Consider the following 18017-nt stretch of genomic DNA (forward strand, 5'->3'; position numbering starts at 1 on the left):
CCTCGAACTCACAGCAATCCTCCTACCTCTGCCTCCTGAGTGCTGGTATTAAAGGTGTGCGCCACCATGCCCGGCTCCCAAAAATATGTTTTTAAAATTATCCTATTGGTATAGAGTACAATGACTATCTTTTCAGTAAGGAAGATATACTGTGTATAGAAAACAAATTATGTTCCCCAGAAATTAGTTTCCAAGGAGGGGAGCACTTGCCCATGTGGTTGTCTGAAGGGAATGGTGACATATTTAAGGCGGCTGATCACCTGCAGGAATTCACTCTGGCTCTGAACAGGTACCCATGGTCCATTTTTCACCTGGAACAAGTAGAGTGGCCTGTAAGAGTCCCAGGACAGACAATGTCCTGAACGGACTGATGGCTCAACCCAGGCAACAGTGACTTCACTGAGGTCATTGAACAGAACACAGGCCATGTGAAGCAACCCATTCGTCTATTTCAACAAGGCCAGGTGGGCTACCTGCATGCAGGCCCTTCTGCACATAACTGGACTCGGTTTTACAGCCTGATCACCAACCACTGCTTGATGGGGAAGAAGCTTTCTACCTGATACTCTACCTCTCCATTTCACATGACAGTTACTACTTAGACCAGTTCCGGCTCCCTCTATTATTCCCTCTGTGACGGCTGTCGTAGAGCAAGTGAAACATCAGATCAGTCACGGCTGTGCGCCACGGGGTCACGTATAAACAGCACTCAGCCTGGGCCTTACAAGGATTCCTCTTGGACCAGCACAAGAAGTTCTTTGTCCAACAGTGCCTTCTGGTAATATCAATGCCCAACTAGAAGAGGTTGGGGAAGATCTGGGCATTGGGGAACTGATTGAAAAAAAAAAAAAACCCAAAACTGAGAGAACTCCAGGATCTGCACCTGATTGAGAAAAAGAGTGTCCTGGCCCTATCTCTAAAGCAGCTTTGGCTATAGGTAGAGATCTTGCCAGCCTATGTTCCAGCAAGCATTGCTAAAATAAAGATCCTCTTTGTTGGAGAACCTGTTTGGGATGTTTGAAAATCAAAACGTGAGCCTTGCTGGGCGTAGTGGCACACACCTTTAATCTCAACACTTGGGAGGTATTGCTGTGAGTTCGAGGCCACCCTGAGACTACATAGTGAATTCCAAGTCAGCCTGAGCTGGAGCAAGATCCAACCTCAAGAAAAAAAAAAAAGGGCGGAGGGCTGGAGAGATGACTTAGCAGTTAAGGCGTATGCCTGCGAAGCCTAAGGACCCTGGTTCGATTCTCCAGGTCCCATGTGAGCCAGATAGATGCACAAGGTGGCACATGTGTCTGGAGTTCATTTGCAGTGGCTGGAGGCCCTGGTGCACCCATTCTTTCTCTCACTCTTTCTGTCTCTAATAAATGAATAAAAATAAATCTTTAAAAGAAGAAAAGAAAAGAAAGCGAGCCTGACTAGAAGGGGTCCATCTGGAAGAAGCAGGAGGACACTTTGTCGCAGGCTGCACTGGCTCAAGCAGCCACCGCTTGGTGCACTTGGCGCAGGCAGTGGATCCAATCCTGAGGACTGGAGCTGAGGATCTCCGGAAGCTGATGGAGAAGAGTCAAATTTATGGGTCAGATGAAGTTCATTAAAGACTTCCACCTTCTGCAATAAGGACAAATGGATGAGGCTTTAATAGGCCCATCTGAACATGTTTTTTTTAAAAGTCCCTACTGGAGCCTGGTGTGGTGGCACACACCTTTAATTCCAGCACTTGGGGGGGGGAGGGGGACAGAGAGGTAGGAGGATTGCCATGAGTTCGAGGCCACACTGAGACTACAGTTAATTCCAGGTCAGCCTGGGCCAGAGTGAGACTCTACCTCAAAAAGCCAAATAAATAAATAAATAAATAAAATTAAAAGTCCCTACTTAAGTAACAGAACATGCTATGAATGTGGTCTTTCAATGGTCAGCACTCAAGGTATTTCTAGATTAACAACCTTTACCCTCTGTCAATTGACAATTGAGAATCATGGAAAGGAACGCAGAGATGCTATTCAGACAAAAGAAGAGGCCATTCTTAAGACCCTCTCCTACCTCTTGGAAGCCACTAGATTGTGATGTGGTCTGTACACATTCTCCTCATCCCAGTTATTTTGGAAAAAGTATAACATTATTTATGAGTCTTTACTGCATGTGCGCCATGTCCAAGCTGAACTGCACTGCTGGGCCCCACACATGCAGTGTAAGCTCCTCAACTGCAAGCAGACTGTTGCAGTCAAGTGGTACCTAAGGAATCACATGGCATTCTTCCATTTCTTTTTCAAGGTAGGGTCTCACTCTAGCCCAGGCTGATGTGGAATTTACTATATAGTCTTGCGGTGGCTTTGAACTCATGGCAATCCTCCTCCATCTGCCTCCTGAGTGCTGGGATTAAAGGGATGTGCCAGTACACCCAGCTTTCACATGACATTCTTGGTAGATAACCTTAAACACTGTCCCCAGATAGACATTCTAGAGTCACATTCTCACAGCTGCTTTATTAAATCAATTCTACCCAGGACCTTGACAGCATTCAATTAGCTTAGAACCATTTTGTAAGCAATTTGCTGCTCAACCCTTTATGTTTCTGAACACATACCTCACTGCCTAAATGAAGTCCTCAGATCCCTGTCACATTTTTTGCTCAGTGATGTCAGAACCTGGGCTGTCCACATGAGCTTGGAGCTGTGGAGATGAGCATGGAGGTGTCCAGATGAGTGTGGACCTGTCCAGATGAGCGTGAAGCTGCACAGATGAGCATGGAGGTGTCCAGATGATCGTGGAGCTGTCCAGATGAGGATGGAGCTGTCCAAATGAGGATGGAGCTGTCGAGATGAGCATGGAGCTGTCCAAATGAGGATGGAACTGTCCAGATAAGGATGAAGCTGTCCAGATAAGGATGGAGCTGTCCAGATAAGGTTGGAGCTGTCCAGATAAGGATGGAGCTGTCCAGATGAGGATGGAGCTGTCGAGATTGAGTGTGGAGGTGTCCAGATAAGGGTGGAGCTGTCCAGATAAGGTTGGAGCTGTCCAGATAAGGATGGAGCTGTTGAGATAAGCGTGGAGGTGTCCAGATAAGGGTGGAGCTGTCAGGATGATCATGGAGCTGTCCAGATGAGGATGGAGCTGTCCAACTGAGGATGGAGCTGTCAAGATGAGCGTGGTGGTGTCCAGCTGAGGATGAAGCTGTCCAGATGAGGATGGAGCTGTCCAGATAAGGGTGGAGCTGTCCAGATAAGGGTGGAGCTGTCCAGATAAAGGTGGAGCTGTCCAGATGAGGACTGAGCTGTCCAGATAAGGATGGAGCTGTCCAGATGAGGATGGAGCTGTTGAGATGAACATGGAGGTGTCCAGATAAGGGTGGAGCTGTCCAGATAAGGGTGGCGCTGTCAAGATGAGCGTGGAGCCATCCTCGGTGTCCAGATGAATGTGGAGCTGCACAGATGAGCATGGAGCTGTGCAGATGAACATGGAACTGTACAACTCAGCATGCTTGTCAAGGGCTTTGGTCACCAGCTTTCACTATTGTTCACGATTTTCACTAGGATTAAGAATCACATTAACTCATATTTGGCTCCAACTACTGTTAAGACTAGATCATAAAAAATATATCTAAGCTGATGGAACTCTGCGAAGTTTGGGATGTGAAGACTCTTGTTCATAAAATGAAATAAGCCAATTTTATCTGGTTCTCAAGTCTGTTGGGATTCAATCCTATTCTGTAGCCGCTCACCACACGTCTGCAGCTTGGTAAGAAGGATGCATCTTTTCTTCTGTAAGCAAGCCAGAGATCAGTTCCTTCACATCATTCCCATAAGGAAGGTCACGTCCCCATAATAGGGACATTCTGAACTTGACCAACAAGGAGAACAGTGTAGTCAGCCATCTCTCTGCTGAACATGCAACAGCTCTTGGATCCTTTACATGGAGACATCTGTTGGAAGTGTTTATTTATGTGACAGTGGTTTATTAAGCATCTACTCTTTACCTGGGTACCATTCAAGATTGAGAGATATATCAGCAAACAATAGGGATCAGAAAATTCATATTTTCAGCTTTGGTTCATATGTAGAAAGAATTCTTCTTATAAATAAGTCAGCTTCTAGATGTTACTTCCAAGTTATAAAGACACAGATAAAACAGGCTTCTTCTGTATCTGTACCAAATAAATACACAGATCAATTCTTCCTTCAGAAACTTATAATCAAGAGCCTCTGATTCTCAAGGACCTTCCACATTGTGAACCTAAAGTTCTAATTGTCTCAGTCCACTCAAAGGGCAATTATAGCTAATACAATAAACATCAAATTGCTGAGCTTTAGAGAGTGACAATAGCCCCACCTTAGACAGATCACAGAAGTTCTCATATAGTCCAGCCATCACTGACAACCATTGAAAATCATATCAAAGTGAACAAAATAAGTGCTCATTAAACAACTTCTTCAAACTGGAAAAGAATACAGTGTTCTGGCCTAAGCTTTTAGTCACTGAAACTAGCCTTCATCTATATTTTCTATTATCATTGATACCTTAATCCCTGTAGTTGTTGACTAAAAATGATCCTATCCATTGTTACCTCTTAAGAAAGGGCTGTCAAAGTATGACCAGCTGCATTATCCCGAAGTACACATACACACACGAGAGAGAGAGAGAGAGAGAGAGAGAGAGAGAGAGAGAGAGAGAGAGAGAGAGAGAGAGAGAGAAGTTTCCAATCAAAATAACTAAATAAATACTTTCATAATACAATTAAAGCATATAGATAGATGTTAACAGGGTGAGTCATAGTTCTCACTTCAAAGGGAATAAGGATTTCTTCTGAGCCAGGCATGGTGGTGCACACCCTTAATCCAAGCACTCAAGGGGAAGAAGTAGGTGGATTGCTGTGAGTCCGAGGCCACCCTGAGATTTCATAGTAAATTCCAAGTTGGCCTCGGTTAGAGTGAGACCCTACTTTTATTTATTTATTTATTGTTTTTGTTCTTTTTTTTTTTTTTGGTTAGGGTCTCACTCTGGTCCAGGCTGACCTGGAATTAACTCTGTAGTCTCAGGGTGGCCTTGAACTCACGGCGATCCTCCTACCTCTGCCTCCCGAGTGCTGGGATTAAAGGTGTGTGCCACAATGCCCAGCTTATTTTTTGTTTTTTTGAGGTAGAGTCTCACTCTAGTCCAGGCTGACCTGGAATTCACTCTGTAGTCTCAGGGTGGCCTCGAACTCATGGTGATCCTCCTACCTCTGCCTCCTGAGTGCTGGGATTAAAGGCGTGTGCCACCATGCCTGGCTCATAACCCTACTTTTAAAAACCAGAAAAAAAAAACCAATTTCTTCTGGAGCCAAATATGAGTCATCACAGCCCACAAACCCAGATATGGGTTACTCCAAATCCACTTTCTAGCATGGTAACAGCTTCATAAAATTCTTTATAGTGACATAATAAAGAGAGTCATAAATCAAGACACTTTTCAGATACACTGGTGGAAACCTCAAGTAGGTGGATGAAAGCAAAGTAGGGAAAGCTGATGAAAACCTTAGCTTTTGTGTTGGTGGAAGCTAATGATCTGTTAGTACATTCCCAAAGGTTTACCAAAAAACCCACAGAGGTGGACAATAAATGATTATTAGGGGGACGAAAACTATCCCAGGCTAACTTGGCTCTGAACATGTAATGTTTGGTCTCTCCAAAGTCCTAGAAGTTCTAACCAGTTGATCAGCTTTGTTCAAAGTACATGCAGATGCTTTCCAAGAATTTTAGCCCACACAGCTGTAAAATATACACATATATGCATATAAGTTATCAGAGCTTTTAAGGGTCAAAGCCTGGGCTCTGGGAGTTCTAATGAGCTAGGCTCTCCCACTGACCTTACCTAAGTCATTTTAAGGAAGCACAGTGAAAAGCAGAGAAAGGAAAATAAATCAATGTGGGAACGTTGAAAGTAGGAACAAGAGAAGAGATATAGTGACCCTTCCCCCGCCCCCCCCCCCACGTGCATCTTCAGAGTCCTGACATGAGGCTTACGTTTAAATAGAGGGCAAGAGGAATGCATGACAAAGCACGCTGAGTGTCAAATTAACAAGGGGTGGACTTGTGGGAGCGAACTTGTATTATCAAATTGATTGTGTCCAGATGTGGTCCCATCCGTCACTGTACATCATCTCAACTCCTGGCTCCAGGCTGCCAGTCTGTCTTAGAAGTTGTCAGCACTGTGAGATCTTTCTCCAGGAATTAAGCGCTCCCTTTGAACAGCATCATGACCCCAGTCTTTTCTTTTCCCAGCATGGAACTCCTTGTATTTGGAACTTGACCCAGTGACTTGTGATATCTTTTTTTTTTTTTTTTAAGATTTTACTTTTATTTATTTATTAATAAGAGACAGAGAGAGGGAGGGAGGGAGAGAGTGAGAATGGGCGCACCAGGGCCTCTAGCCACTGCAAACGAACTCCAGGTGCATGAGCCCCCTTGTGCATCTGGTTAACGTGGGACCTGGAGAATCAAACCGGGGTCCTTAAGGTTTTGCAGGTATGTGCCTTAACCACTAAGTCACCTCCCCAGCCCGACTTGTGATATCTTATGCAAACATCTAAAGCCTAACTCCTAATGGTCCACGGTACTTGGCTTGTTGCTGCAACAAAATACCTGGTAAAAAGCATCTTAAGGGAGGAGGGTCCATTTTAGCTTATAGCTTGAGAGGACACCGTTCTCCATAGTGAGGAAGACGTGGTGACTGAGGCATAAAGCAGCTGATCACGTGCAGCCCATGGTCTGGAAGCAGGCGGGAATGAAGGCTGGTGCTCACCAAGCTCCCTCCTCTTGCTTCAGTTCAGGTCCCAGTCCATGGAACGATGCTACCCACAGCTAGGGTGTGTTTTCCCACCTTCATTACCCTAATCAGAGGCTTGTATCCTTGGTAATTCTTTAATTTTTTTTTTTTTGGTTTTTGGAGGTAGGGTCTCACTCTAGCCCAGGCTGACCTAGAATTCACCCTGTATTCTCAGGGTGGCCTCGAAGTCACAGCAATCCTCCTACTTCTGCCTACCTCACAGGGGTTAAAGGCGTGCACCACCACAGCCAGCTTCACTTCTTTAATTTTAGAAAGTATTTTAGCCGGGTGTGGTGGCACACGCCTTTCCAGCACTCGGGAGGCAGAGGTAGGAGGATCGCCGTGAGTTCGAGGCCACCCTGAGACTACATAGTGAATTCCAGGTCAGCCTGGGCCAGAGTGAGACCCTACCTCCAAAAACCAAAAAATAAAAAAAAAAAAAGACAAAAAAAATATTTTATTTTTATTTATTTATTTGGGAGATAGAGATACAGAAATAGAGAGGGAGGGGGGAAGGGAGGGAGAAACGGGGGGAGGGAGGGAGAGAATGCCCACACCAGGGCCTCCAGCCACTGCAAATGGACTCCAGATGCATGTGCCCCCTTGTGCATCTGGCTTATATGGGTCCTGGGGAGTTGAACATGGGTCCTTTGGCTTTGCAGGCAAGTGCCTTAACTGCTAAGCCATCTGTCCAGCCCCCTTGGTAATTCTTCATACAACCGAGTTGACAATTGAGATAAATCATTAAAGAGATAAATCATCTTGCCAATTTGACATCCAAACATATCACTTTAATCCATAACCTTCAGTGCCATAGATTCATGGCCATCTACCTCATAATGCGAAAATATACTCAGTCCAACTTCAAAAGTCCCCGTACTTGGTTGGAGGGATGGCTTAACAGTTAAGGTGTTTGCCTGCAAAGCCAAAGGACCCAGGTTCAATTCCCCAGGACCTACGTAAGCCAGATGCACATGGGGACATGTGTATCTGGAGTTTGCTTACAGTGGCTGGAGGCCCTGGCACACCCATTCTCCCCTCTCTTCCTCTCTTTTTCTAAATAAATAAAAATAAATTTAAAAAATATATATATATTGGGTTTTCAAGGTAGGGTCTCCCTCTAGCTCAGGCTGACCTGGAATTCACTGTGTATTCTCAGGATGGCCTCTAACTCATGGCGATCCTCCAACCTCTGCCTCCCGAGTGCTGGGATTAAAGGCGTGCGCCACCACGCCCAGCTAATAAAATATTTTTTTAAAGTCCCCATAGTCTTTAACAGTGTCAACACTGTTCAGAAGTACAAAATGTCGTCTGAGACTCAAAGGCATAGCTCAGTTGAGAGTCCCTGCACAACGGATAACAAGGACAGACTCCAGTAGGCAAGACGGCAGAGGAAGCATTCCCATCCGGAAGGGAGGAGTGGGACCACAGTGAGGAACACCTGGACCAAAGCAAGACTTGAGCCCAGCAGGGAAGACACCCCATCCCTGGCTGTGTGTCCTGCATCTGGGGCTCATGATGGGATCATGGGACTCTGCAGGGCTTGCCTTGCCACGCCTTCCCCAGCTCAGCTTCACGCAGCACGTGCCGCCTCTCTCGGGACAGCTCCGCTCCACACCTGCACCCTGGTGTCTCTGCGTCCCGAGACCTCCACTGCAACTTGGGCTTCACGTCCACAGCTTCATTGAGTGGCCTCCCAGGACATCTCTAAAGGGAACAGGACCCTGGCACACATTGTGTGGCCCTAGCGGCTCTCTGGCACTGCGGTGACAACCCATGATCTTCTCAATCCTTCAACGCTGTGCCTGCAAAAGCAGTACTACCTTGACAACGCTGCCAGGGTCTGTCTTCCCAGCTCAGCTCACCTAATCTGAAGACCCCTCACAGACATGCCCAGAGGCTTGTCTCCTTGGCCACTGTGGATTCAGTCAAGTGGACCCTTGATAGCAGCTATCACAGGACCTGAATGGACACCCTCAAAGGGGATAACTGGTAATGTAAGATGTCCTGCCTAACAGGACCAGTAGCTGGCCTGTCTTCTCGGACGTAGACCCCGCCTCAAATGGCCCATGAGCTAAGATCTGGTAATCTCCCCCTCAATACCTCCTCTCAGAAACTCACCATAATTCTTTCTAAGGGAACTGGCCCGCTGCAGCTGTACCATAGTGCAGTCAATGAATTGATTACTTCTTCCTTTACCTTGCCTTTTTAATTTTTTTTGATAAATTCCTTTTTATCCCATGCATCATGGCCTGTCACCATTATCCATGCATGGCATGTGTGTGTTTACACATATATACATGGATACGTAGCACCTTTATAGATGGCAGTAATTGGAAAAATTTTGTAAAACAAAATTTGTTTCCACACAATCAATTTATTTTTGAAAAACATTAAAACCTCATAGGAAATTCACTAATAACTTTGCAAAGATAGAAAGTCACTTTTTTTTTTTTTTTTTTTTTTTTTGGTTTTCAAGGTAAGGTCTTGCTCTAGCCCAGGCTGACCTGGAATTTACTACATAGTCTCAGGGTGGCCTTGAACTCCCAGTGAGCCTCCTGAGTACTGGGATTAAAGGTGTGAGCCACCACACCCAGCAAAAGTCACATTTTTTACATAAAGAAGCACAATCCATCATATCTCCTCAAGGTTAAAGATAACACCCTTGGGCTGGAAAGATGGCTCAGTGGTTAAAGGTGTTTGCTTGCAAAGCCTTCCAGTCTGGATTGAATTCCCCAGAAGCTACTTAAAGCCAGAGGCACAAAGTAGCACATGCATTTGCAGTTAGTTTGCAAAGGCAGGAGGCCCTGGTGCACCCCTACTCTTTCTCATAAACAAACAAATAAAATTTTGTTTGAGGCAAGCCCAACATATTGGCCTTTTTATGAGGGGCGGGGTGGGGGGATTGGCGTGCCAGGGCCTCCAGCCACTGTAATTGAACTCCAGATGTGTGCAGCGTCTTGTGCACATGTGCTACTTTCTGCGTCTGGCTTCTGTGGGATCTGGGGAGTTGAACATGGGTCCTTAGACTTTGCAGGCACATGCTAAGCTATCTCTCCAGCCCTAAATAAGTATTTTAAAAAGCTAACATCCTCAAATGAGATGACCTGACAATATTATTTGCTATACCTAAATCATCCTAAATTTTCAAGCTCCTTGGAATATCCATCTTAGTTTATTGCCTTTATCTATATGAATAGTAGTTTTCCAAATGGCAGTGACAACATGTGCCCACTGTCAGTGGCAGTGGGCACAGCCCTTGGGCACAGGTCTTGGACACAGATCCATGTTGCCTCCTTCAGCAGCCTGAGGAGTTCTTTTCAGAACTACTATTCAGGTAAAGATAGTGTTCTTCACTTTTCCATAGAACATAATGTCAGGATGAGTCAGTAGGAAGTGTAATAGGAATTTAAGATTTCTTATGTTTTATTATTTTATTTTATTAAACTAGACTACATCAGTCCACTTTCATACAAGTATATAATTGGGGCATATCTCCCTTCACACCCCACTGCCCTCTTTCTCACTGCTCTACTGTCCTGTAGGTACCCTTTGTTCCTCTAGACAGTTACACTTCTACTTTTTTTAAAAAAAAATATTTATTTGAGAGTGAAAGAGAGAGAGAGAGAGGCAGATAGAGAATGAGCACGCCAGGGGCTCCAGCCACTGCAAACGAATTCCAGATGCATGTGCCCCCTTGTGCATCTGGCTAACATGGGTCCTGGGGAATCGAGCCTCAAACTGGGGTTCTTAGGCTTCATAGGCAAGTGCTTAACCACTAAGTCATCTCTCCAGCCCTACACTTCTACTTTTATGTTATCTTTACATACGTGACTTAAATATCCAGAAAACTGAGGACCCACACAAGAGATAAAATTTGCAATTTTGTCTTTCTGAGGCTAACTTTGCTTTGTCTCTTACAAGTATCTTCAGTCGGGCTGGAAAGATGGCTTAGTTAGTGGTTAAGCGCCTACCTGGGAAACTGAAGGACCCCGGTTCGAGGTTCGATTCCCCAGGACCCACGTTAGGCAGATGCACAAGGGGGTGCACGCATCTGGAGTTCGTTTGCAGTGGCTGGAGGCCCTGGCGTGCCCATTCTCTATCTCTCTCTGCCTCTTTCTCTGTCACTCATAAATAAAAAGTAACAAGTATCTTCATTCCTGCCAGGGAAGTTATATTTTCCCCACTCGGTTTTAACACCTCTAGTTGGAGCTATAGAATATCTAATCAGATTGAAGTAGTAAACTCCTCCTGTGATGGTTTGATTCAGGTGTCCCCCATAAACTGAGGTGTTTTGAATGCTAGGTTCCCAGCTAAGGGAGATTTGGGAATTAATGCCTCCTGGAGGCAGTGTATTGTTGGGGGTGAGCTTATGGGTGATATAGCCAGTTTCCCCTTGCCAGTGTCTGGCACACTCTTCTGTTGCTGTTGTCCACCTGATGTTGGCCAGGGGGTGATGTCCACCCTCTGCTCATGCCATTGTTTTTCCCTGCCATCGTGGAGCTTCCCCCTTCAGCCCGTGAGCCAAAACAAACCTCTTTTTTTTTTTTTTTTTTTCCCCACAAGCTGCTCTTGGTTGGGTGATTTCTACCAGCAATGAGAACCTGACTGCAACACCTCCCAACCAAAAAAGTCCAGGCCCAGATAGAGTCACTGCTTAGATCTACAAAACCTTTATAGAAGAACTGAAATAAGTGCTAATTTCATAAAATTGAGAAGGAAGGACTGCTCCCTAACTCCTTCTATGAAGACAGCATGAACTAATACCAAAGCCAGACAGAGTCACAACAAGAAAAGAAAATTAAGAGACCAGGCTGGAGAGATAGCTTAATGGTTAAGGCACTTGCCTGAAAAGCCTAAGGACCCACATTCAACTCTCCAGATCCCACCTAAGCCAGACGCACAAGGTGACACAAGCATGTAAGGTAGCAAACGTGCACAAGGGGGCATGTATGTCTGGAGTTCGATTACAGTGGCTGGAGGACCTGGCGTGCAAAAGGCCAGTCAGTCTGTTGGGCTGGCCTCAAAAAAAAAAGTAAAAAAAAAAAAAAAAATTAGAGACCAATATCCATGATGAACTTAGATGCAAAATTTCTCAATAAAGTTCTTGCGAACCAAGTACAAGAACACATCCAAAATATCATCTACGTTAATCAGTTCATTCCCAGAGATGCAGGGCTGGTTCAACATATGAAAATCAATAAATGTATCATATAACTAGACTTAAGGACAGAAAACACGATCATCTCAATGTAGATGTAGGAAAGGTCTTTGACAAACTATAACATCCCTCCATGATAAAAAATACTGGAGAGCCGGGTGTGGTGATGCATCCCTTTAATCCCAGCACTCGGGAGGCAGAGGTAGGAGGATCACTGTGAGTCCGAGGCCACCCTGAGACTACATAGTGAATTCCAGGTCAGCCTAAGCCAGAGTGAGACCCTACCTCAAAAACTCACCCCCCCCCCATCAAAAGTGAATGACTTCTACATAAAAACCCTGAGTAAGTAAACTGAGGAAGACAAAAAAAAGCAGAGACCTCCCATGCTCATGGACTGGAAAGTTCATACTGTCAAAATGGCCAAAAGCAATATGCAGATTCTATGCAATTCCAATCCAAATCCAGCACAATTCTTCACAGAAATAGAAAAAATAATCTCGAGATTCAGATGGAAGCAAAAAACCAAAAATCTTTTCAGTATAAAGAATACTGCTGGTGGTATCGAGTCTCCCACCTTCCTCACAGCTCCACCCAGTGACCTCACAGGGTGTCCTTGCAGGGACCTTGGCCCCAAGGCTGACTGCAATCTCACTGGCTCCTGGAACCATGGTTGGACTCAAGGATCTTACATTTCCTTTGTTTGTCTTAGTTCCAGTATCAGTAGTAGATGGGTAACATGGTCACATTTGTAACATCAGGGAGGATAAACCTTGAGGAGCTGGAAACTCCAGTATTCTTCATTCATGCCTCCTCCTTCCTAAAGAGCCAGCTCTCTTCTTACTGTCCCAGTGCGCGGGCATCTGGCCTATCTGCAATGGTGGTAATTCTTAAAACAGTTGCAGCTGAAGTGGCCCCAGTCTATGTGCCCACATTTTTCCTATGCTAAACTTCCCATTTCTCACATCCTTCTGCTCTATACTTTCCTTTACCAAACACATAATTCGTCACTTTTTTTTTTTAATTTTATTTATTTATTTGAGAGCGACAGACACAGAGAGAAAGACAGATAGAGGGAGAGAGAGAGAATGGGCGCGCCAGGGCTTCCAGCCACTACAAACGAACTGCAGACGCGTGCGCCCCCTTGTGCATCTGGCTAACGTGGGACTTGGGGAACTGAGCCTCGAACCGGGGTCCTTAGGCTTCACAGGCAAGTGCTTAACCGCTAAGCCATCTCTCCAGCCCAATTCGTCCCTTTTAAATTCAACTTTGCTCACATTCTCAGGACATGGGCAGAACAGAGCCGGCTTCACAAGAACACACCGACTGCCTCCTGCCTAGCCCTGGCAGTCCTCTTTCCCCTCTAAAACCGATGTGCTAAGCCTCTGGTTTACACTTCTCTGCATTTAGGTCTTTGAAGCACCAATTGCCACTCTAGTCCAAAGTGTCAAATCCATATTTCTCCTGCAAACCAGTTCCAAAAGGCCAAAAAACCACATGGTCAGGTTCATCACAGCAATGATCCCATTTCTCAAAACCAATTTTCTATAGCAGTGTTTTCATAAAAAAAGTAACAAGGCACCACAAAGCCTCTATAGCTTGGTGTAAATAGTTGGCAGCAAAAATGGGCAGCAGCAGGGCTAGAGATGGCTTAGTGGTTAAGCGCTTGCCTATGAAGCTTAAGGACCCTGGTTCGAGGCTTGATTCCCCAGGACCCATGCTAGCCAGATGCACAAGAGGGTGCACGCGTCTGGAGTTCATTTGCAGTGGATGGAGACCCTGGTGTGCCCATTCTCTATCTCTCTTTCTCTCCCTCTCTAATAAATAAAGTGAACAAAAAATATTTTTAAAAAATGGGCAGCAGCATCCACATGGTGTTTCTTAAAAGCATATTTTATTTATTTATTTGAGAAAGCGAGAGAAAGAATGGGTGTGCCAGGGCCTCCAGTCACTGCAAACTCCAGACACATGTGCCCCTTGTGCATCTGGCTTACAAGGGTCCTATAGAGTTGAACCCAGATCCTTTGGCTTTGCTGGAAAATGCCTTAACTGGTAAGCCATCTCTCCAGCCCCCCCCCCCCATGGTGCTGTTTTTTCAAGGCATGAAAGAATCAAGGTTGAAAGAGTCAGTGTCCTACTGCATGGTTTCAGAGAACACTGAGGGCGAGCATTGTGAGGCAGGGTCTGATTCCTGCTAGGAGGCCTAAGTTGCAATGGAGACCCCAAGATGTTGGGGATCCCAGGACCCTGGGATGTCTGCCATGGAAAGCTGATGGCTCAGTGGGGCTAGCCCAAGGGAGAGGAAGCAGAGAAGTGAGGTTACCCAAGTCCTTGAAGAGGATGTCACCATAAGTCCCACAGACCAGACATACAGCTGCAGGATTTGGTGCTTGCCCCGCTGAGTGCCAGTGACGCTTTGTTCCAGTATTTCTTTGTTATGCCCCCATTCTTACCTCTCGGAATGGGAACTCTTACTCTGTATCATTTTGGGTTGGAAGTATATGATTTTCATTTTGCAGGAGGTCTCAGTTAAATGATTTCCTCAAGTCTCAGAAGAACCTGGACTTTTGAACAGTGTTAGGATGGCTAAGGACTTCTGAAATCAGATTGAGTGAATTTTGCATCATGAGCTAACCATGTGGGTTACGGGGTTGGAGGTCAGGGGAGGAATGCTGGGGCTTCACTGTTAAGATGCCTCCCAGAGGTCCTGTGTCCAATCACTTGGTCCCCAGCTGCTGGTGCTACTTAGGAAGGATGTAGAACCTTCAGGAGGTGGAGCCTTGGTGGGAGAAGTGAGTCCCTGAGGCTATGTCTTCCTCACTTCTGCTTCTTGACTGAGGATACAATGGACTATATCCCCTGCAGCAGTAAGCTGATTAATCTGTGGTTTTATTGCCTGAGCAATTGGGGTTGTATTCAGAAAGTCTTTGCCAAGACCAATATGTTGGAGGGTTTCCCCTACTTTTTCCTCTAGCAGTTTCAGAGTTTCAGGTCTGATGTTAAGGTCTTTAATCCATTTGGACTTAATTCTTGTGCATGGCGAGAGAGAAGAATCTATTTTCATTCTTCTGCAGATATATATCCAGTTTTCCCAACACCATTTGCTAAAGAGGCTGTCTTTTCTCCATTGAGTATTTTGGGCATTTTTATTGAATATCATGTGGCTATAGCTACTTGGGCTTACATCTGGGTCCTCTATTCTGGAGCAGTAAGCTGAAACAAACTCTTTTAAGTTTCTTTTGTCCAGTGTTTAGTCACAAGAAGAGTAATACAGTGGGGAAGTTAGGAAGCAGGATGGAGAGGCAGCCGGTTACATTGGTGATACTCAGCTTACTTTCTCCTTTTTTATACAGTCCACGACCCCAGCCAATGGAATGGTGCCCATGTTTATGGTCGGTCTTCCCACCTCAGTTTTCTAGTTTAGGAACTTCTTCAAAGCCAGGTCAGGAGGTTTTCTTCCATTATGATTCTAAATCTCATAAAGTCGGGCTGATTAAGCATCACAGTTCTTCACCAATGAAATGGGAGTAACACATACAATTGGCATCATTAGAAAAAGAAGTTATAGAGTTGGAAGTGTAGTTAAATGATAGAGTGAATGCATATAGAATACACTGAGTTATCAGATGGCACCCTATAAATCTGTATATTTAGAAGAGTAAAAACAAAAACAAGTGCTAAAAAAAAAAAAAAAAACAATCTCCCCCCCCCCCCCAAAAACTACAATGAATTACCTGGAGCTGGAAACAGTAACTCATGACTTTAACTACCCTTTGGTATAGACATATAGATGAATACAAGCATACACATGCATTATGTATAAAAACCTGTTAGCCACAGCAACCCAGGAGCAATCACAGCACAATTTCAGCATGCAGACCCACTAAAATGGACCTCAGATCAAGACAAAGACTCAGCTTGAAATACCTGCCATTGGTAAAATATGAGGACCAAATAAGCTTTTCCTCCATTATTCCTTTTTGTTTTATTAGCAATACAGAAGGAATGAAATAAAACCCACCTTTTGTTAATCATCACAATTTGACTTAGGCATGAATCATCAGTGAAATGCTAAACCTGGCAGGTAAAGGTGAAAAGCATCATCAGGTATTCACAGACTCCCAAAGTCTCTCCACATAACATATTCAAGAAATGTAAAAGGTAAATGACAACTTTGCCAAAAGACCAACCCAGCCCATACTCCTCCATGGAACCACGTGACTGTACTTACATTCGTATTTCCCTGAGGCCGAGGCCCCAAAGCCTGAGGTCCTAGAAGCCACTTATACTTCTGGGATTCTATGCACAGTTCTTACCGTGTGGGCTCCCTCAACATGGCTCTCCTTACTTCACGAAGCCAGGAGGATCTGTCAAAGCAGCAGGAATGTGCAATGCAGAGAACTCAAATGTTAGGTGACACTCTTGTCCAACTGACATAACCTGAATCCAGTCAGGAGGAAGCCTCATAACAAATTGAAAATTACAAAATACTGAACTTATGCCATTTCAAAACAAATACAAAAATCAAAGAAAGGGGCTGGAGAGATATCTCAGTGGTTAAGGCACTTGCTTGCAAAGCCTGACAACCCAGGCTTGATTCCCCAGTACCCACGTCAAGCCAGATGCACAAAGCGGTGCCTGCATATGGAGTTCGTTTGCAGAGACTAGAGGTCCTGTTGTGGCCATTCTCACTCTGCTTCTCTCTCTTCTGTCTCACTCTGTGTGCAAATAAATAAAGTATCAATGAAAACTTGCTTGTCAGGCTTAAACAGCTGACATCTGGGCATTTCATTATGTAAAATTCAGTTATATACTGAATAATACTTATAAAGTGTGTTTAAAGTTTAAAATCAGTAAAAGTTTATTAGTTTTTATAATACATATATTCAGTTTTCACATACATTTAATAGGAAACAATTAAAATATAGAAACAGTTTAATAAATAATTTTAAGATCATATATATTAGTGTATATACAAAATAATGGGTTTTATTACATCATCTTTACAGATACACACTTACATCATACTTAAAAAGCCTTCACTCTCTCTGTCCTACTCCCCTTCCCTCTGATCCCTCCCCAAATAGTTCCACTTCTATTTTCATGTCTTGTTTGAAATTTAGAAGATCATATATTTTTTCATCAAAATGTCTGGATGCTCTTGCGATTCTTCTGACGGAAGATCTGGGCTGGATTTAGTAGCAGACCCAAGGGGAGAAGCTCGAAGGAATCCACATTCAAGCTCAGCAGTGGCTGGAAAGAAAGAATCACATTCTTTATCTCAAAGACATCAGTTAACTAAGCATGAGTCAGTGAAAATAGTTAGGAGCCCTTCCAGTGTTACCGTAGTAAGAATAGAAAACAGGTGTGTACAACTCCAATACAAAATCATGACTGCGTACTTGAACATGGACTCACCACCACTGGGACCAAGTATCAAAGCGTCCAGATGACTTGTTGTTTAGTCAATAGCCGTCCGCAAAAGGTGCGCACCAGCAGCACTCGCGCGACACGAGGAGGGCGGTGCAGGCCACTCGCCAGCGTGAGCCTGCGCTGCAGGAAGCCGCGGGGCTCGGGGGAGACCCCAGTGACGGGGGCTCGCTCCCAAGCACAGCGCACTGTACTTAGGGGACCCGAGCACGAGGGCACTGTGCTTGGGGTGAACCTGGTGACCGGGCACTTGACCACACAAGGGTGACCTCTGAGTGTGACCTGCCACTTGTAAAAACCAAAACAAACCTTGGCTGGGCATACTGACAAATGCCTGTAATCCTGGCATTTGGGAAGTTGAGTCAAGATTGTGAGTTCATGGCTGGCATGGAATGCAGAATGAGTTCAAAGCCAGTCAGGGAGAAACAGTCTACACAGCAGCAGTCAAAATCCCAACACCAGACAAAAAGGCAGTCTCCCTACAGTCACAGACACTATGGAGGTGTGCTGTGGTCACCGTGGATCCACACAGAAGGGGAAACGACCGCTAAGTTTCCTGACAACATTTTGGTCATCTGGTGGGGCTGAGCTGTGAGCTGCCACTGCAGGCTGAGGGAAGCAG

At 44.9% G+C, this 18017-nt stretch overlaps 1 protein-coding gene and 1 pseudogene across 2 annotated transcripts in view; one reads left to right on the forward strand and one right to left on the reverse strand.

Annotated features, from left to right (window-relative positions):
• The first annotated feature begins 212 nt into the window (after positions 1 to 212).
• LOC101601772 lies at positions 213 to 3607 on the forward strand (annotated as a pseudogene).
• A 13350-nt stretch (positions 3608 to 16957) lies between these two features.
• Positions 16958 to 18017, reverse strand: part of LOC101601485 (ankyrin repeat domain-containing protein 26) — a 94165-nt gene continuing 93105 nt past the window's right edge. The window contains exon 33 of one of the 2 annotated variants that reach the window (XM_045137294.1): positions 16958 to 17218. In XM_045137294.1, the coding sequence (XP_044993229.1) occupies positions 17085 to 17218 (134 nt within the window). In that variant the 3' untranslated portion in view covers positions 16958 to 17084. The remainder of the gene's footprint in view (positions 17219 to 18017) is intronic. The other variant, XM_045137295.1, reaches the window with a different exon arrangement.

This window comes from Jaculus jaculus, chromosome 18 (assembly GCF_020740685.1).
Source record: "Jaculus jaculus isolate mJacJac1 chromosome 18, mJacJac1.mat.Y.cur, whole genome shotgun sequence".
Classification (NCBI taxonomy): domain Eukaryota; kingdom Metazoa; phylum Chordata; class Mammalia; order Rodentia; family Dipodidae; genus Jaculus; species Jaculus jaculus.